This window comes from Podarcis melisellensis (genome assembly GCF_964234715.1).
Source record: "Podarcis melisellensis genome assembly, chromosome: 12".
Lineage (NCBI taxonomy): Eukaryota > Metazoa > Chordata > Lepidosauria > Squamata > Lacertidae > Podarcis > Podarcis melisellensis.
In genome coordinates this window covers 42070366-42092198 of record NC_138544.1, presented here as the reverse complement: position 1 = coordinate 42092198, position 21833 = coordinate 42070366, and the positions used below count along the sequence as shown (strand labels likewise).

General features: G+C 43.8%; 1 protein-coding gene across 5 annotated transcripts in view; it reads left to right on the top strand.

The window, feature by feature from the left end:
- Positions 1-4616: 4616 nt before the first annotated feature.
- The window catches only part of EPC1 (enhancer of polycomb homolog 1), a 53134-nt gene continuing 35917 nt past the window's right edge, over positions 4617-21833 (top strand). Inside the window, exons 1-2 of one of the 5 annotated variants that reach the window (XM_081931612.1) lie at positions 4620-4885; positions 5594-5785. In XM_081931612.1, coding sequence (XP_081787738.1) covers positions 4880-4885; positions 5594-5785 — 198 coding nt within the window. In that variant the 5' untranslated portion in view covers positions 4620-4879. Of the gene's footprint in view, positions 5786-19066; positions 20345-21833 lie in introns of those variants that run through there. The other 4 variants (XR_014173290.1, XM_081931611.1, XM_081931614.1 and 1 more) reach the window with 4 other exon arrangements.

Sequence of the window (21833 nt, the reverse complement as noted above, 5' to 3'; positions counted from 1 at the left end):
ATTTGTGTGCCCCTAGGAGTTGGCTCCTATGCTACCCCGACAGTTCCCTTGCTGGTCCCTTCAGGAGATGGTGGTTATGTGCCTGGGCTGTTTCTCTTTTGCCTTCCCCCTTATCAGTCACAGCTCTGAGTTCACTCATTGGTTTAAAACACTGACAGGTGGGAGCAGCCAGGCTGGCTTATTTCACATAAATTACTGTACTTAGAATAAACCAACCCAGACAACACTAATAACTTATTAGCACGGCATTCTACAAGCCATACTGCCATAGCACATAACAGTCAGATACTTTTTAATCACTTACTACCCTGTTTATCAAGGCTTTTTGTGTGTGCTAAACAGGGCTTGTAAGCTTATCATTGTTCTTTGTGATGGCATCTTAAGGATTCCAAGATGGTATCAGCTACATAATTACTGGGTTATTCGTGTCTGACACAGTCATGAACTTTCTGGGTATTCATGAGGTGAAATAATTACAAAAGACTGGGTCGCCTCCCTTAAGAAAGCATGAAGTCCTTACGTGTTAACAAACCAATAATGCAAGTAGAGCCCTATGTGCCATTATTGACATCAGGTCCAAGTAGATAATAACCACATATTTTTCAGGCAGGGCTGGTGAAATGCCCTTCAGAGTCAAGGGAGGGCCTACAGGATTTCAGATACGCAGGAATTCCAAAGAAAGATGCCTAAACCACCGGATTGCTCAGGTCTAATGATTTATTAAAGAAGGGTACAAACTTACAGCAAAGGTCCAACGGCTCCCTCCTTGCCCCTGCTCACAGCTCTCTGTGGGATGGACGCAGTGATAAAATGGCTTGTTTACACCCAAGTAAAGATATACGCAATCTCTATAGGCCCAGGTAGGCTATGTCACATGGGAACACAGGTGGCTGTTGTTAACCATTATCTCTTCCTCTAGCCATGCCTGGGACCTGTGGATACCTTAAAGCATATGAAACACTCATGAGCTCAGCACTACAGCTGCTACCAGTTAGGCAAGGGTCATCTTGACCATCAATATGCTGCAAGTAGAGCTTCCAGACCAGCTTATTCTGTGAACCGCCCTGAGACCTGCAGATACAGCTAGGGCTGCCATACGTCTGGATTTTCCCAGACATTACTGGGATTTCAAAGGCGGAATTGACATCTGGGCGGAATTTCCAAAAGATGGCACTTTGTCCTGGATCTTAGGCAAGTCAATTGAAAAATTGTTGGTTTTTTGGCATTTTTGTAAAAAAAATAGAAAGAAGTGCAGCAACTTTGGGGGTGTCCTGCTTTTTACTTTTTGAAATATGGCAACCCTAGGTATAGGGTTCGGGGATGTGGGTGGCACTGTGGTCTAAACCACAGAGCCTAAGACTTACCGATCAGAAGGTCAGCGGTTCAAATCCCTGCGATGGGGTGAGCTTCCGTTGTTCAGTCCCTGCTCCTGCCAACCTAGCAGTTCGAAAGCACGTCAAAGTGCAAGTTGATAAATAGGTACCGCTCCGGTGGGAAGGTAAACGGTGTTTCCGTGCGCTGCTCTGGTTCGCCAGAAGCGGCTTAGTCATGCTGGCCATGACCCGGAAGCTGTACGCCGGCTCCCTCGGCCAGTAAAGCGAGATGAGCGTCGCAACCCCAGAGTCGTCCGCGACTAATGGTCAGCGGTCCCTTTACCTTTAGGTATAGGGTTTAATAAATAAACAGCTCACCTTCTGGGTCAAACAGCCGGCCAGTCCATCCAAAAAACCCCAGTTGGCAGGATCCAAAGCATAGCTGTCAACTTTTCCCTTTTCTTGTGAGGAATCCTATTCAGAATAAAGGAATTTCCCTTTTAAAAAAGGGAAACGTTGACAGCTATGATCCACAGGGACAGCAGATCAGGCCTCCAAGGAATGCATCACCCACCCACTGCTGCTGGTGCTGCTGAAGTGGCAGCGATGGCTGCAGTGCACTCCTTGGAGGCTGGATCTTTCGCCACCTTGGCATGACCCGCCATGCCACCTCTATAGGAGCCTCTTGGTGAACAGGAAGCTCTGTTGTTCTCCTCTTTCCCTCCCTTTCCCAACGTAGATCTTTCTCTCCCCTTGTTCTCAGTGGAGATCTTCACTCCTCTATTCTTCCCTGGTGGAAGGAGGGTACCATTTTGTGGTTTACCTCAGGTGCCAAAATGTCTTGGGCCAGGTCTGCCTTCAGGTACCAATGGCTATTAGAATTTTATTGGAAAATCCAACGTGAAGAAGAAAAAGTGGCACAGAATACACAGAACCCCTTCCAATTGCTTTCTGAGATTTATTCAGTAAGGTCGACTGAATAATTTTGAATGCTTTTGGGTAACCATTCTTATATTACATATAAGAATTATATTCAAAGGTACTACAATTTTGGTCGGTGAAGTCATGCATGTTGAATGCTTTGGGGCAGAACTACACAATCTACATTATAATTTATTTATACAGTACTGTATAAGGCCCTGTTCAGTAAGATCACAGCCTTCCTTAGAAAGTTTTTAAAAATATTTTATTTCTTTTACATTGCTTAGAGGTATTTGTAAATACATAAATATTAATGCAGGGCCAGCCCATCCATGAGGCATGGTGAGGTGACGGCCTCAGGCAACAGAATCCACAGGGTAGCAGCAGGGGCATACGAAGTTGGGGGCAGAGGGGGCGGAGCGCCCTGGGTTCCACGGGGGGGTGTGACAAGCTGGCCCCTGCCTCCCCCCAGCTGTAGAACGGCCAAGGGCGTGCACAGTCCATATGGGCGTCTGTACGGGCTGCCTCTCGCACGGCGACCATATGGTTGCCGTGCAAGTGGCAGCCTGTATGGCTGCTGCATGCGAGTGCATCACTGGGCAGTTCGCCCTGCCCCTTGGTGTCTTGCCCCGGGTGCTGGAGAGGGTTTCTCTGCCACTGGGTAGCAGATCCCAAAGTAGATCTTTATTCAAAACCAGCCCACCCATGAGGTAAGGTGATGCGACTGCTTCAGGCAGCCAGATCCACAGGGGCAGCAGATCTTGATGTAGATCTTTATTCAGGGCTGGCTCACCCATAAGGCAAGGCGAGGTGAGTGCCTCAGGTGGCAGGATTCCCCAGGGCAACAGATCCCTATGTTGATCTTCCTTCTCTGGTTGTTCATGAGGTAGATCTTCTCTCACCCCTTCTTCCCTGGCAGGGGTGTGTGTGCGAGCGCACAATTTTGGGGTCCTCATGTGCCAAAATGTCTTGGGCTGGCACTGCATACATAAATCAATCCAAAAATGTATATTCAAGCTTTTGATTTTGTTACATATGACCTAGTCCTTTGTGTTGAAATACTAAAGCAGTATCTAATGGGATTTAACATATGAAAGCACCAGTGCCAGAGAGCTGGCACAGCCACCACCCGTACTGCTGTATTTATCGCATATTTATTAAATTATATCCTGCCCTTTCATGTTACTCATCCCATGGTGGTTCATAACAGTATTAAAACATTATTATTTTTGATTAGTTTGCAATAAATATTTGGTTCCACTTATGACCCATCACAGAATCAAAAGGTTCTGTATCTTTTGTTCAATACCAGCAATTTTCCAAACAAAGGGAAATTAAAAAGCTTTCTGTGTATTGAAATGTCATGAGCAGAGTGGGGGCTCAGAGGATACAATGTAGTTTATGCTACAGTACTATAAATGTGGGGGGTAATGTGGGTATTACTGTTTCAGCTAAAACAGCCTTTTGAGATTAGGTTGCAAAACTGAAATTTGAATAAAATGCTTGTTTGTAAGTATATTCCATTGAAATCTATTAAACCAGCTTGGTCCTATTGAAGTTTATTACTGCCACCAGTGGAGTTAAGCTAATTTAAGTGAAAACATTCTGGCTTAAGTAGTTTATATAGCTTGCATTAGAAAGTCACAATTCTTGTGATCAAGAGTAGTCTTCAATGGGGACTATTTTATAAGTGGTTTGAGGGTTTCTAATAAAATACCTTTCACTGAAGTAAACAACACCCATGAGAACTCAGTTGGGAGCATTGCAGGTTCTGGAGAATTGGCACTTGAAAGGTGTCCTATCTAATGTTTCAAGGTTTGAAATAAATTTGAATAAACAATATTTCCCTTTAGTGTAAAGAACTGAACAGAACTAACATTTATGGTTGATCACAAATAAACAATATTAGTTGAAGTCATAAATACATATAGCATACACACAAATAATTATACAAAACACTTAAGACACAAAGTTCCATGTTTGTACTTTTGTAGAGAGCCCACATTCATAATAACTTGCCTTGTTTAATTAAATATACCCTCCAAAAGAGTGAAAGGGGAAATGGAGGGTTGGGGTTGCCAGATTTTGATTTCTCTCTCTTTTTTTCTTTGTTAGGCCAGGCGTTTCGCCTTCATTTTTACCAGCACGCAGCGACTGAGTACCTGACTCAGCTCGCAACTGAAGATACACAGCATCAAATTTCCCAGCCCACTTAATTTGAAAGCCTGCCAAGATAGGTGAAAGACCTCATACATATGTAAAGCAGGAAGTTCGGATTACACTGCCATGTAAATTTCCAATGATTGATGCACATTTTAAAACAAATTTTTAAAATCCCTTAAAGATAGGACCGCGTCTTCTCAGAGCCCCTCGCCTTTCCTGATGTCATGGGGAGTTTGGATTGGGCATTGTACTTGGAGTACTGATTTATTTTGGATTTCTACCACTTCCCGGAGGCCGCGGGGGGAGCAGCACGGTGGGAGGATCCAAAAAAACTCAGTGCCACAGCCATTTTGTTTGTGGGCAGCATGGTAGAATTCTGTCAGTCAGTATAAGGAGGGGATTTTAAACATTCTTTGTAGAATAACTATGCCTACCACAATGGACGTATCTATTGAAATTAATATATTCTTGGCTCTCTGCCTATGACGGTAGGTAAGCAGATTTGTGAGGGGTGAAGGAAACCTTTCCTACTGTTGCAGCAGCCTCTCAAATTCTGTATCAAGGAGTCATGGATTTTTGTTCCAGGCGTGACTGGCTTTTTTAGGTGCTATGATATCATTCAGGCAAACTCATTTCTTTACATTAAAATAATAATAATAATAAATGGTTGTAGGTTCCTTGACCGGGGTGGGGGCGGCTGGGCATTGCCGCGTTTCACAGTTGGACGTGATTTTAGAAGAAATCATTGAGGTGGGAGGGGGAAATGGCCCAGCCCCCCTGCGTGGATTATTTTTGCGCGTCTCTTTTCTTTCCCTCTTTTCTCTGCACCCCAAGGACACGTTTATATGTACTGAAGGGGACCTTTAAAAAAAATATTGTTAAAGCTTTTGGGGGAGCTCTTGTTTTGCAGTGTCACACAAAAAAATGTGATGCCTATGCTTTCGGTGGCTGGGTTTGGGGTGTGTTTTTAAAGCCTGTATAAAATGGCACACTGCATTTCTGCATTTTTTCCAGGCTGCAGAAGGGGGAGAGCGGGGGATAGTGCAGACTGTGGAGGGACACTGCCCTCCCAACCAATCAGAACACGCCTGTTTGCCATTACAAAGTTGTTAACCCCAGAGTCTTCTGGCTCCTGCCGCCTCTTGCTTTTAATCTTCTTTGGATATTTCTCCGGTTTACCCAAACGCCCCCCGCAGATCCCGAGCAAAAAACCTCCGGGATCCGCCGCCGATCCTGGGAGAGGGTCTCCGTGGCCGTTTGCAAAGGTTTTTCAAGATGTTCGGGGATCCTTTGGCTGCGTGGAGGCGGCTATCTGCAAGCGAGAAACTATACACAACCTATTTTCTTCCCGTCGTTGTGAGGAGGCAGCTGTCTGCTTGCCTTTCGAGGTAAGTTTTCCCCAGTCTTTCAAATATGTACGTTTATATTTTCTTTTTCGCGGCAATCGGCTAGCGCAAAAGAATAATAATAATCATGTTCCTTAATGTTGATGAATCCAATGTAGGCTTGTTTCCCTCCCCCCCCCGCCCCACCCCCACCCCGAGGTCTGAGCTCTCCTAATTAAGCACACTAAACGTCGTCTCATTATTTCTGAGTATTAGAAACCTATCTTGCTTTTCTCCCTAGGAGTGACTGTATTCTAACTATATATTTGTACTTTGATTTTTTTTTTATGGCGCCATCAAGAACTCGGATATTTTCAAGGTGGAGTTGGACTCTCCAACGTTAATAATAAATACGTGCGGAACAAAATATAATACAAAGAGAGAGAGAGGAGAGAGAGAGAGAAAAAGAAAGAAAGAAAATGTATTGTTTGTAATAGGAATACCCTTTAAGATATTAGTGGTTGTGACTAATTAGGGGGTGGGGGTGGTTTGGCTTGGTGTAAAGTACTAGAGAAACTGCCCTTCGTGTATTGAAGGAGGGTATTGACATAACTGGGTTTTTATTAAGTTATGCCTGTTACTAAACATTGGCCTTTTTTATTCGCCAGTAAGCTGCTTTTTGGTCACTCATCTCAAAGCATTCTTTATATAAAGGTTCCTAAGGAGTATACCTCATCTAGGTGTCGCGTTCTTCTTTTGAGAAGGTGCATTTGGGAGACATTTTGTAATTTTTGGCATTTTTCTAGGCGATTTTTTTTTTTTTGCACACGGTGGGAAATCTTTTTTGTTTTGTATTGATCTGTGTTGGTGGCGCTGTGGTGCTCCTAAACAATTTATGTTCGTTTCACCAAGAAAAGGTGGGGGGAAAGGTGGGGCAAGATTTGATCTATTGTATCATTTCCTCTTTTCTTCTAACGAAATGCAGCCTACAACCTTATACCATACTGTGCGTCTGTGTGTAAAAATATAGATAGATAGAATATTAAAATCCATATACGTGAAGTAGTGTACACCATAACAGACATGTCGTCACAGTCCTTTGTTGTTTTGTGAGACTAGAGCCAGGGTTTAGATTTTTTCCCCTTGCTTAAAAAAAATCCTCTTGAGGTATGTGAAGAATTATGCCATGCTTTAATAATTTTTATCCCTTCGCCAGGATTATTTCTCCATGGCTTAAAAGTGTGTGTGTGTGTGTAGTAGTAGTAGGTTCATATATGTCTATATAATTTTATTGTTTTATATATTCATTATGCGATAGTATTTTTCATAATTGCTGGTACAGCCTTAAAAGCCCTAATTCATTTCCCCTGATTTAAAAGGTTAAAAAAGCATTGATAGATGAACTACAGATTAGGATTGGCCAATTTCTTTCAACTCCAGCAAAATATTTTAGGAATATTCAGATTTATTTGTATCAGCATGGAAATTAACTGGTGCAAAACACATATGGCATAAAGCTTCTTATAAATTTCCAAGTAGTCTTCAAACTATTTTAAGTGTTTGTGTATATATCACATATTAAGAACACAAATATATAGCACCCCCTGCAAAATCTTTATTGTTCATATGTAAACAAAAAGTGGTTAATGTGATGCAAAGATGGCTGGGAAGATGTAGTTCCACATGTCAAAATCATGAAATAAATGGCATTATCTTATAAATGCATGGTTTTGAAATGATGAAAAATATATTAGAATACGCAACAGGTTAGGAAATCTACTAAAGTATTGTAAAGGAATGTTTTAATTTTCTTTCTTTAGGAATTCTTCAAGCTAGTACTCTGAACTTCTTTGTATTAGAAATTTAGGTATGGAATTCTTTGGCACACACATTTAAACACAATAATCTTAGAGGACATTGCTTTTGTATATGTGTCTGTTCTACCACAGATATTTATAACATACACCTCAAGGGAATGTGTTCTTTCTTACCCTTGAAAGAAATCTCTTTACAAGGAGTTTGATGCTGCAGAAGGTATCTGAAGGTTTCTGAGTAAATTTGCTTAATAAAGAAGAGGGAGGCAATTTAGTTAGGTAAATAGCTTTTTAAAAAATCTACATTTGAGCATTTAAGTAAAAAATTTATCAGTTATGGGCAGATTAGCAACAGAAAATGCTTTCACTAGTTATGGGCCCTACTGTGTAACAACAATGGTTCCCCGAAAAGGCCAATCATGGATGTACTCTTACAGATCTAGGAATGCAACTCATGCAGCCTCCATCTCAATAAGATGTGGCAGTGCAGCACATGATTGCACCATACAGTGCTACAGACACCTTGATACATGGGTGCATTCTATGCACAGCTGTTGTGAAACAAGAGGCATATGAATGTGCCATGGTTGGTAGTCATACAACAGCTGTTATCTGTGTATAAGTAGAGACGACTTCTTAGTCCTTTCTGCATTCTGATAGGAAAGTATCCACATCCATTTGCTCACAATTGCACTACATGTAATAAGGTGGAATTTTGCTGTTTGTTATACTTATGTTCCTCCAAGGAACTCAGAGCAGTATACGGGGAAGGTCCATGTTTGTGGCAGAACATACGCTTTGCATGTGTAAAGGTCTGAGGTTCATTCATTGCTACTTCCATTTAAACATTCTCAGTTAAAAGGAATAGGAAATACCTTAATGGCAGATTTGGGTCACTCTAGTGTGGTAGTGAAGGGATGCGGGTGGCGCTGTGGGTAAAACCTCAGTGCCTAGGACTTGCCGATCGCATGGTTGGCGGTTCGAATCCCCGCGGCGGGGTAAGCTCCCATCTTTTGGTCCCAGCTCCTGCCCACCTAGCAGTTCGAAAGCACCCTTAAGTGCAAGTAGATAAATAGGTACCGCTTTACAGCGGGAAGGTAAACGGCGTTTCCGTGTGCTGCGCTGGTGCTGGCTTGCCAGAGCAGCTTCGTCACGCTGGCCACGTGACCCGGAAGTGTCTTCGGACAGCGCTGGCTCCCGGCCTCTTAAGTGAGATGAGCGCGCAACCCTAGAGTCGGACACGACTGGCCCCTACGGGCAGGGGTACCTTTACCTTTAGTGTGGTAGTGGCCATTTAAATCAAATGCTACCAGCTTGTACGCCAGTTCATCCATGGGTATACCTCTTAAATACTATCCTCCAATAAGTCACCCCTCTGTAGATATTGGGGCAATGGGTCAGTGCATCTGACTGTTAACCAGAAGTTTGGTGGTTAGAACCCACCCAGGGACAGCTGTGGGCAGGATTCTTGCATTGCAGGGTGTTGGACTAGATGACCCTCGGGGTCCCTTCAAACTCTATGATTCTATGATGTATTGCTACACCCCCTTTTAGGTGTAGTTTGCTGGTGCCAAGTGGCATGAGCTGTGTGCCAAACTAGATTTTCTTGCCACTGTAGCTGGAAGGGAAATCTTATTACTTATGCAGCGTATACATTTGTGCATTTTTATAGTATCTATTTAGATTACTGTAAGTCAACCTTGCAAATAAGCCCACAGAAGTTACCACCTTGCACCATTTTGTTGGAACTCATGGGAAGCATGGATTCAAACCTCTGTTGAACTATGAAGCTGACTGAGTGCCCTTAGGCGAGCCACTTTCCCTCTGCCTGTCTAACTTCAGAGGGTTCTTGTGAAGTTAAAATTGTGCTCTTGACCTTCTTGGAGGAAGCAGAGAATATATAATAAATAAATATTTGTGGTTGTTTTGTGGCACCCTGATGGCGTATAGATGGAAGAAAGCCCAACTGCCACAGTTTACAAATCATTTTTACTTGGTTGCCTTTTACCAATTCTTCGTTGCCACAGACAGTAAATTTACAGTGACTCTGTCTACTACTGGCCATGTGCTAGGTTCTTTACAGAATATAACGGACATGGTGCCAATGCTAGCGAAGTCAATGATGAAGGAAGGGAGTCTTCAATGTGACAATGAGAAGTGAGATTGGGGTAAGGGAGATTCCTAAGGCAATGCAAGAGCTGATATCATGCTAGGGCAGTTCAGAAAAAAAGAGTTTAAGGAGTTTAACACTTTCCTGAATAGATGAGGTGGGCATTCTTTCTTCAGCATACGAAACATGAAAGAAAGTATGAATGGTACCTTCAAAATGATAATGCAAGGACCCCTGAGTGAATGACTTTGTGCAGCGCAAAGCAACAATAGAGACCATATAACAGAAGACAGAGAAGTGGCAATCTAGAGGAAACTTGACAGCTAAATAAAAGCATGCTGATGTAAGGGTCTGAGCTAAGAGGTGACCTTGTGTATAGTTATGGAGAATACTAGCTTGATGAAGATATTTTGAATTATGTGGAGATATTGCAGAAGGTAAGACCAGGAAGGAGAAGTTTCAGCATTTTTGCTTGTTTAGTGGCAGGGCTTTGCCTTTCCATTTGAAGAACCACAAAACAGACTATACACATCTAGGATTATGGAGTAAAGCTTGTGATCAGTGGATGCGACTATTTTGAGACAAATTTGAATCCTGCTACTTTAGCTCTTAGAAAATAAGCCCTGAGCAAGACAAGAATGAGTAATATCTATGAATAGTTGAAGATCGTTTGCTTAGTCTAAGACAGGCATAGGCAAACTTGGCCCTCCAGATGTTTTGGGACTACAATTCCCATCATCCCTGACCACTGGTCCTGTTAGCTAGGGTTGATGGGAATTGTAGTCCCAGAACATCTGGAGGGCTGATTTTGCCTCTGCCTGGTCTAAGATACCAAGTTTGTTTTTTGCTCATCGCTCAGCTGGTACAAAGATAAACTTACGCTTGCTACTATTTCTGAAGATGACTAGTTCTGGATAATGAGAGTATGTAAGGTCTGAATCTATGCAAGTTACTTTCAAGTAATGGTTGTGTTGCTAAAACACACATTTTGCATCTGTTTTGAGGCGTGGAACAGAAAGTGGCAAGGAAAAGAATATCTTATCCCATCCTAAGCTTGACAGTGGTTAGTCCTAGGTATTTGAGAGTAAGTGCAGACTTACTTGCAGGAGATGAACAAAAGGTAAATTACAAGAGGCTTCACCCTTTCTCAGGATTTAGCAGCCAGAGGATCAGGTGGTACCCAGGGCATTGGTTTGCATCCCATGGTCATCTTGACTAATGATACTGGGTAATTTAACTGAGTAGCTCATAGTTAAGTTACAAGAATAAGATATATTACAGGTCTGTTTGCATTCATCTCATTAATGTTTCTCTACTATAACCCATTGTGCTATTATGTTTCTAAGCTGAAGTGCCTTGCTGTGCAATCCTACGTGTTGTCTACTTACTACTAAGCCACACTGTATTCATTGGGATTTACTTCCAGGTAAACATAGGATTGCAGACTTAGACTTTCTATGCACAGAGGCTATTCTGTATCCATACTGTAGGCACACCTCTACTTCTCTAGGCCGTAGGTCTTCAGCCAGTGGGCCAGGACCCATAGGTGGGACATAGCAAAGTTGTTGCTGCCATATTGGATTCCATCTAAGGCTGACTAGACCAAAGAGAGCAGTACAAGTGGGGTCTGAGCTAGGACATGTTGAGATGCTTATTTTATAATTTTTCATGAGGGCTGCAATGTGGCAGGAGAAAGGCATGAACCGTTTTTAAATAAGATACATATTTCCGGCCAACCACATCTCCCACCTTTCTATATCTATGCCTCTAGTGAGAGACCTCTCTATGGAGCAGCAGGGGCACTCTGTTCACTTTCTAGTCTATTTTATGGCTTTCTAGACTTCTCCTACAATTCACTTCTCAGCTAAGATTAAGTGCAGAAATAAACTGCTTTTCATTTGGAAGTATTGCTATGGTGAATTGCCGTTTTAGGATTAATAATGTGCATTATTAATTATAACTCAAAAGTGAAAATGTGAAATTGGGTCCCATACTATAGATTGTGAATCAAAGATAGATCTTGCATTTGAAGGCCATTGCTCTAGGCTGTCCTGGTAGGTGTCTCCATATGTGTGTGTGCGCGCGCGCACACACACACACACACACACACACACACACAGAGTGCAGTGGATGGAGGAGAGAAACAGGGCTCTCTTGAACTCTAGGAGCTTTTGTGACCATAGTGTTGTATGCAGTAAGAAACTGTTTCCCCAGTAAATTTAACTTCATACCTATCAACACTGTGTGGCAATATGACATTTTATTCTCTAAGTACTTGGTTATGTGAGATCATTCTATGACACTTTCTAGTCAGCTTCTGCTTAACTACCTTGAATAATTTTGTATAGTCTTTAAGATGGCTGCAAACATAGAAGGAAAATAACCCATCTGTTCACATTCAAAGGGCCTCAAGTGCTTGTGTGTGTTTTTAGGTTAAACGAGTTAAAATAAAAGCATGAAATGCTTTGATATTTTTAATTGCAGGTAATCTTGCAGGTAATCAAGTACTATGTAAGGAGCTTGATTAGATTTTCTTCTTCCATATTTCCATTAACTACAGAATCTTGTGGAGCAATGTACAGTAGATCAATGCACTGCACATTCTGATTGTTTTTTAAAGGACAATTTTGTATCTCCACGGCAATACTTACAAAGTCTGCAGAAAATCTTGCTGGTTCAGGGACCCTGTGACTTGTACTGCTATTAGTCCATTGATTCTGACTTAGAAATTGGTTGCCTGCCCATAAGCCCCTCTTGTCCTTCTTCCTACCATTCCACCTGGACCGCACACTATTCTTTGCTATTAAAAATCCATGTTATGTAGAAATTCTGAATAAAGCAAGGAACATATTTATACACAATAGTCATTTTAAGTGACATTAATAATACCGGGCTTCCTGGGTAAATAACTGCGAGTAGGATGGGATGTAGAAAAATAAAAAGCCCTAGATATCCTCCTTTTCCACAGAGCTCTGTTTGCAGTGTCCCATTGTGATGTATTTTCAGGAGTGTTAATACTTGAAGACATAATACATTTTTCAAGCTCCTACCATACATGAAAGTGGCCTAATTCTTTAAACTGACTGAGCATCCGTTATAATGAATTCATGTGAAAATTGGGCCAACTAATTGGGAAGTAAATGAGGGAAAGCTAGGAGACAGAAGACTTGTTTACAAAAACCCTTAATGTACTGGTTGATTTGTTAGAAACAGAGGAATATTTCCCTAAGTGGTTTAATTCCATCTATGGCCATCTTCTTAGATGACAGCAAAAATATAATGATTGAGTATTCTTTCATGTCATTTCAGCTAACCTTAAGAAAAACAAAATGACAAGGTACGAGGAAGAAGGGTTGACCTCTCACATTGATTATGGTGTTGATATTCTCAATTCCTGGTTGGATGAATACATTTTCATTCAACCAAGGTTTGAGTCAGTTATGTAACAGATGTCCAGAAAGGATATTCAGACATAGCATAAACTCATTTTAAGGTTCAAAATGGATGCAAAACATCCACACATTTTTGTTTCCTATCCTCCCTACCCGCTTTTGGTTTCCTCACCTCCTTAACTCCCTCTAATAGTAAACTCAGTGGATAAAAGCTATCAGAGGTGACTCCAAGTTGGAGCCTCTGAGAAACAAGAGGGGTGTATTGGCATGCTCTGGAGAACCACATGGGATAATTTTAAGGGGATAGCCTAAGGAAGTGATCCCCCTTCTCAAAAAAATCATCCTAAAGAGGACTGAGCCTACACAGTAGTACCACTGAATGTTGCTTTTCTGTGAGCAAAGCAAAGAAATTTAATGGAGTATCCTGGGAGAGGGCATAGCAGGCTGTCTGGAACCCTGATGGAGACACCGCAGCATGTTGTTGTAAGTCCCTTGCGGAGCCTTTGCAAACTCTACAAAGGCCTTTCCTTTCTTTAGTTCAACCTAAGCTTACCATATAATAGCCAGTGGTCTTATCCCCATCTTGTATAAAAATAGGCCATTGGCTCAGACCAGAACTCCAGCTAATCTGGCATTTTCTCAATAGCAGCCAATCAGAGACTGCCAGGAAGCTCAACAGCAGGGCATGAAGTTAATAGCTATTCTCTATTTGGTCTCAGCAGTTTGTATTCAGAGAGATGGCCTTTGAACATGGGGAGTCAATTTAGCTTTTATTGTTAATACACGTTGATAGACTATCCTCTCTGATTTTCTCTAATCCTTTTTAAAAACCATCTAAGGTAGTAGCCATTGCCACTTGTTGTAATAACTTAATGCTGTAAAATTGTGAAATTAATACAAATCTTGCAAAAGATGTAATATTCTTTACAAGCCCTCACACTTCCTACATCTCTGATTATATGATATGATATGATATGTTTTATGTGTAATTTTCTGTTTGGTAACAGCCACGGCATTTGAATAGCCCTAGAACTTGCTTTCCTAGAATTTCTGCATATATCTGCAATCTTTTGGTCCTGCCTTGCAAATCCTGTTCCTTTTCATTTCAGTGATTCTGAGCTCATTTATCTTTCTTCCCTTATTTTGATCATATTCTGCCTAGCATAGTGTAAATACTAGTATATTCCAGGGCACATGGTCTTAGGCACAGGAACTTTGCTAAAGCAAAGCAGATCTGAGTCTACTCAGTTTGGATGAGAGACCACCCAAGATCCTACATGCATCACCTTCAGTTCCTTGATGGAAGAAGGGTGGGATAGAAATGTACTAAATGAGAGGTTATCTGGGCAGCTTCATGCCCTTTTTACTATAAAATGGGATTGAAACAAGATGTGTCTGCTTGTATGTCCGTACAGTGTAAGTATGTGTCAAGATTTTCAGTCTGTTTTTGAAGAAAGAAGTGTTGGTCTTAGTTGGCAAGACAGTGTATTTGCATACATGACCCAATTCACAGCCAGTCTTTCTTCCCAGGAACATCATAATACAATTGTATACAAAAAGCAGTCATTTCATTAAAGTACATTCCAGCTTTTTGCTGCAACTTAAAAACGCATAAGTCAAAAAGCAAGGCAGTACCATTTTGACATAATTCACTACTACCAAAATAATGCTTTGGAAATTCTTCCATCTTGCTGTCATCATACGCAAAGGAGAACAGCTTTTAAATTTATAAATCTATTTTTTATGTGGAGAGCATGCTATGTGCAGTGTAGTAACCCCTTTCCCCAATATATAGACTTCCCCCTCATCTATATAACAAATCATTGTGTCAAATGAAACATGAAAAAAGGAAAAAGAAACACAGGAATGCTTGGCAACTAGAAAATTCTTCTTTTACAGATAGCTAGCTGAACCATGCAGTGCACTGGATCTGACCACATTGAACGGCACAGCATACTCCAAGGGGGAAGGATCAGGGTACAAATGCACTAACTGGTAGTGGGCTCCATGCTATGGTACAAAAATAGGCTTCTGGGGTTCTTCAGAAAAAAACTTGACTATGAACAGGAACTTACGGTTCTGAAAAGGATACTGCAGCTTCAGTGTGTGCCCCAGGTGCAGATGCACCAACTGGATGAAAACTGCTTGTTGGATGGAGTGATGCACATCACAGGAATCGAGCAGTTCTGGTGATTATTATAGAAGAACTGCACTACTCTCAGGTCCTTGGGCAAGTCACATGTGTTTGGGGACCAGGGGTAGGGAGGAATAATAACTCCCTCTCTGTACCCAGCAACACAATCAGATAGAACAGAAGGTAGTTGGCACCGGGATTGCACAGGAATAAATACATCTGGACTTGATGTAGAAGATGGTATGATGGCTGGCTGTACTGGAAAGTGTGATGCAGGTACAGGGCTGCTGATTGAAGCTAAATGTTCAGTAGTGGAGGAAAAGGCCACTTCAGCCTCCAAGGAGCTGCTGTACACAGGAACTTCTGAAGATTATGAACCAGCTGCCCCAACAAAGCTTGCAGTAGATTCTGCTTGACTAAACGTATCTGGAGATTCATGGCTTAGATCTTCCATCGCCTTGCTCTTCATCTTCATTGGAGGAAAGCTGACCTGGCTTTCAAATGGGAATGCACTTGGTATCACCTTGTCATATAACCTCTTGCAGGAGCTGGAACCGCTGCACCTTCATTGCCATCATTATCAAAAGCAGGAAAAGTTTTGAGGTCTTCTTTGGCTTCACAGAAAGTGGTGGCTTCTTCCAAGTCCTGAAGTGCTTTGCTTTCCCTGGTTTGACTCTCCAAACCAGGGTCCTCTACACTGCAAGCCTCTATGATTGTACCTATGTTATTTGGGCGTTCCTACCAGGGTGCTGTGGCTGGTAATGCTCAAAAGGAATTTGAGTATAAGCAAATAGGGATGCCCAACCTAAAGCAATATTGCCGGGAAAGAAAGCAAGGAGGGCCCATGTTGTATGTTCTTTGGAACAATCTCTGTTGTCTCACATCTATAAAAAGGTAAAGGTACCCCTGTCCGTACGGGCCAGTCTTGCCAGACTCTAGGGTTGTGCGCCCATCTCACTCTATAGGCCAGGAGCAAGCGCTGTCTGCAGACACTTCCGGGTCACGTGGCCAGCGTGACAAGCTGCATCTGGTGAGCCAGCGCAGCACACGGAACGCCATTTACCTTCCCACTGGTAAGCGGTCCCTATTTATCTACTTGCACCCGGGGGTGCTTTCGAACTGCTAGGCTGGCAGGCACTGGGACCGAACGGTGGGAGCGCACCCCGCCGCGGGGATTCGAACCGCCGACCATGCGATCGGCAAGTCCTAGGTGCTGAGGTTTACCCACAGCGCCACCCGCGTCCCTATACCTCCTCTTAAAAAGGGCCCAACGCAGGAGCTTGTTGTAATGGCTAAAAATTCTCAGCAGATACAACTTCTTCCCTAGATCCTCATGGAAGACCGTGACGTTATGGTCCTCCCCCAATGTCTTGTATACATGTGTGGTGGTATTTTACACCAAACTCCAGGCATGCCTGGCATGCGTCTCCTAAGTTGTAGTGATGTCCCACAAATGTTATGTGCTGCACTTTAGAAGTTCTTTATGGTCACTCAACAATATATCATAATCTATGTTGCGATAGATTGTTGGGTCCAGCACTCTTAGAACTTTGTGTAGAATGGGGCTGTTTGTAGCCTCCGAATGCTGCTTGGAAAAAGCATGGCGGAGACTCGTCTTATCCCTAGCTATGCACTCGCTCATAACCGCATTAACTGCTCAGCACACTTCCTCTGCACAGCTATGAGTGTAGTACCTGTACATACGCCTAGCCCAAGAAAGAGCAGCACAAACACTCTAAAGAGGAGCTGGAGAGAGAAGCCATGCCGTGTAGCATTTCCTTATAAGCCACAAAACAGACTTGCAGAGTTACCTGTACTTTGAGCTGCAGTCCTATGCTCAGTTATTTGAGAGCAAATCCCACTGAACTCTGTTAGATTTCTTCTTTTGAGCAAACATGCACAGGATTGTGCTAAAAGAGTTTAGCCTCCCTCAGGAGAAAACGTCATGCAATATGCAAAATAATACGAATTTCTTAAAAAACTGTTGCTTGCTAAGACAGAAATTTTATTGGGATTGAACTCCCAAGTAGATATCCATAGTGCCAGATTGTAATTTAGCAAAAAGTGAGGGGGGCGTGACTTTTGTATATTTGTGATGTTATTAAAGCATATGAAATGCCATTTTATTTTTTCATCAAGCACTTGCTGAATTTATGACTTAAATATGTGCCAGATAAACCCTGTTAGAGATTTCCCCTCCCCTTCCATCACTGGTGTTATTCGTGGAAATTTTGTATGCAACATTTGGCGCAATTCACCCCCACAGAGTGATAGTAGAACAACTTCCCCTCCCAAGAAAATGTATTCTGTACATGCAGCTGCTCCTTAAAGCAAAGGTGCTGAGCTCTCCAAACGCTCCAAGTCTGCAGTACAGTCGAACCTTGGAAGTCAAACGGAAACCGTTCTGGAACTCCTTTGAACTTCCAAAACGTCCAGAAACCAAAGCACGGCTTCTGATTGGCTGTAGGAAGCTCGTGCAGCCAACTGAAATTCCTGTCAAACGTTCAGCTTTCAAAAAATAGTTCACAAACTGGAACTGTCACTTCCGGGTTTGCAGCGTTCAGGAGCCAAAACGTTCGAGAACTAAGCTGTTCAAAAACCAAGGTACGACTGTATTCCTGTTTGTTGTGGTCTTGCAATGCATGCAGAAAGTATTTCAGTGAAATGACTGGAGAATGTAATTGGAGGCTCCAGATCAAATGTGAAAAAAGAGAGTATTCAAGTAAGGTCTGAAAACAAACCAGTGGGTCCTGATAGGTGACCATCTGTTGACACCTAAAGCATTCCCCCAAATCTGTTCAACCTGTTGAACGGGTTTTATTTATTGCACTTTGAACGATAGCTGGTAGCTTGCATGTGAAGAAATCACATGGCTATTAGTACATTTGTAGCCTTGCATAGATAGATAGTGAGTGGTTGTGTTTTATACCACTTGGCCTTCATGTCTTCCTAGTGTCTTCTAAAACATTTAGTATTTATACCTACTTTTCTGTTAATTTACTGTATCTAACCTTTGCCCTCACAGCATTTAAGGGTCTACAATGACTATTAAGTTGTAAAGTCGTTTTTAGTGTTACAATAAATACCAAATTCCTCAGGCCAGTATGAGATAGATTTCCCTTCTCCAGTCAACCTCAACAGAATGTCCAACACTCAGAAGGAAATGTAAAGTTTGGGAAAAGTTGGGAAGGGAAGATACTGCAAATATTTACTATTACAGCCATCCAAAATGCTTTTTAATTACGAAAGCTGCAAAGAAACACAGACTGTGTTCTGTTCATAGCAGCTTTTCCCCATCTAGCCTCCTTTCCTGGCTGGCTGATTTAGGGGAAAAGGCTGGTGGTCCTTGGTTTTCACAACTATTAGGCTGGTACTGTTTCAGGTGCACTATGATGAAAGATGTCCCCAATAACAAACATTCCTTCACATAGAAAGTTAGGGTGTTGAAGAGAAGATTAGATGGGAGCGAATCTCATTGGCACCTTTGCATGCTGTGTCTACATTCGGGAAATTATGTTTGTGAAGTGTGGAGCCTATAAGACAGAGTTTGAAGTGTGCAATTCAGCTGAATTTTTTTCCAGCCTAAAACTACTTAAAGTATGCTACTGTTAAGTGAGGGATGCAGCAGGTACTTCTAGGCAGCTGTGTGAGAATCCTATGCACTCACGTGTCAAAACCTGTGACAGCTAGCCAATTGGGGTGGCCAAAGGAAGGATAAGTTTAAAATGTAGCCAAATTCAAAAAGCTTAAGAAGTTCTGCTGTATAATTTGATGCAGTTAGTAGCAAAACAAAATTTATATATCACAGTCAAGCCATTACAAAGCAAGGGCTTCAATATTGTTAACACAGAAGGTGGTGGCAAAATTTTCCAAGGTGCATGTTCTGTTGTATGCATCTCATTCATCCCTGGTGCATTCTTTAAAATGTGCGTGTGTGGTGAACAAAAAATTTAGGGAAATGGTTTAAGTTCAAAATTTCAGACAAAACGTTCCAAATAACTGTGTATAATATGCACATCCATCCCAATTCCCAGTCAATTCTATAGAATTTTTTGATGTCACAGAGCCCCGGTCTTCCAGAGTAAAGAACAAAGTGACTCAGTAGAGTGTGTGTAGATAAATTATGGTTTAGCAACAATACAGGGGAGGCGAGTCCTGCTGCTGTTTGGTTTGGATTTTGTTTAGCCCGGGCCCTGTAGCCGAAATAATTACAGAGAAATTGGGTGTTGTGCCCTTTTGCTCCTGGCCGGGAGCCCGTGCCTCGCCGTGTGCCATGCCGCCCTCAGCGCGGAGCAGCCCGCCCGGTGCCCAGGGGAAGCTCTTCGCCTCCTTAACGCCTCGCTGGGGTTGAGGCATCCCCGGCCGCCTCGTGCCTTCCTCCAGGCGTCGGCGCCGTCCCTCCCCTCTCCCCAGTCTCCGGCGTGGTGCGAGGGAACTGCGTGCGGCTGGGTCGGCTTCTCTGCTGCTGCTGCTGCTGCTGCTGCTGCTGCTGCATCACAATGAAGGAGACTCCCGAGCAGTGACAGCTTTGGGGAACGAAGACGGGACCACCTTCTTCTTCATCATCATCCCCGAGCAGAAGCAGTAAAAAAAAAAGTGGGGGGGAAACCCGAGCGCTCCCGCTCGTTCGCCTCCGTGCCCGCGCCGCGCGCCCCTTCTCTCCCCCCCCCCCCGGCAGCGCCGTGCCCGCGCCTTTGCGCGATGCAGTGTGGGAATGGCTGTGGCGCTGGGGTTGGCTGAAAGAGGCGGCCAGTCGAGGTTTAATGTCCGCCATGTTGGCCGTGGCGTATTGAGCAGAGCCGGAGCGGCGGAGGAGAGAAATCGGCGCCCTAGCCTAGCCGCGCCAGCCGGCGCCGCTGGGACCCGCCTCGGAGCGAGCCCCGCCCCGCCGCGGGAGCCCCGGTCCCTCCATGAGAGCGCTCGGCGGGGTCCGGCTCTCAGCTCGGAGCGCTCTCGCTGCCTCCCCCCCCTCAGCTGGAGCAGCAGCCGCCATAGCAGTCGCAGCCGCCGACGACTAACATGAGCAAACTGTCGTTTCGGGCCCGGGCGCTGGACGCGTCTAAGCCGCTTCCCGTCTTCCGCTGCGAGGACTTGCCCGACCTAGCCGAGTATGCCTCCATCAACCGGGCCGTGCCGCAGATGCCCACGGGCATGGAGAAGGAAGAGGAGTCGGTACGTGAGAGACCCCCTCCCATCCCTGCTCCGGCCGGGCCCCGCCATCGCCCCACACCCGGGCCCCCACCATCGCCTCTGCGCAAGCACAAAATGGCCGCCATTTTCTCCCCGCTTCCTCCCGCTTCCCTCCCCCCGGGTGTGCGGGGGGGGGGGAGGGAAGAGGGCGATGTTAGTCCCTCAACAGCCCCGTTGCCTTCCCTCCGGGAGCCCCCACCCCACCCGGCCGAGGCTCGTTTTCGCTCTGGGCTGGAGCGCCGAGGCCTCTGGCTCGGCTCCCTTCAGCCCCCCGAAAGGCACAAAGGGGGTCACGTGACGCGGCGGCCAGCCGCCATTTTGTTGTGCTTCGACTTTGCTGGGCTGGGCCTTGTGCAGCAGGCAGCTGTGCGAGAGAGCGCGAGCCTCGGCGGCGGCGCGAGAGGGCTAGGTGGAAGTGCCGCCGTCCGGTCGCTAGGTGGCGTCTCTGCGTTTGCAATAAGCCGGGATAGCAAAAGCGGGGGCGGGGAAAGGTGCGAGGAAGTTGCGGCTGCCCATGTGTGCTCCCAGCGTGTTTCTCTGGCTTCGCTAGTACCGTGGCCGAGGCTGCATGTAAAAGCACTAGAACCGCGCCAGAGAGTTTATTTCAGTTGGAATTCTGCTTAGCTTAGCTTAGCTTAGCTTGGCCTGGCAGCGTAGCGTAGCGCAGAATCTTAAGCCGGCAGCGAAGGGTAAGAGAAATAGACCTTGCCCCTGCACATTCTTCTTTAGGCTGGGGTTTAACATTTGCTTGTTTAGTGACATGATTTGTTAATTGAAAAGTGGTGCAGAAAGCAAGCTCTGCAGTACAGAAGTTGGTGTCTTCTAAGTGAAGATCTATTTTGATTGTAGGGCCTTTCCAAATAAAAGTGATTTGATTATTACTGCTAGGAGAACCATCTGTCATCTCATTGATAGAATAACAGTTAAGAATGAAGCACGATCTTCCCTACTTGCTCCGAATAAATTTATTCATTCTTTGAAGTCTGTTTTGGGACGCTTGACAGTACAGCTAAGATTTTAGTATTAGTAGATTTATAAATCAGTGGTTAGGAGTCACAACACTGTTATTCTTTCCTCGCAATCCTGTGCATACGTACTTACTAGGAGGAAGTCCCACTAAGTTCAGTGGTCCTTATTTCTTAGTAAGGAGCCTTATGATTGCAGCCTTTATCTGGACACCTGATTTTTCTGAATGCACGTGTTCTAAATGTTTGTTTTAGTAGAGCTAACAGTAATTTAAGCAAGGGGTGATGGTTCTCCTGCTGCTTTATAAAACAAGACCTGTGTAAAGCAGCTGTGGGGCAGTAGCTTTTCTGGTAAGGCATGTTGCTAACTATATTAGTAGATAGGATCTATAAAGACGGAGGTTTAAGTTTAGATAGAGAAAAAGGACTAGGGAGGAAACCTGCTGTTTCTAAATAATAATAATAATAATAATAATAATAATTTTTTATTTATACCCCGCCCTCCC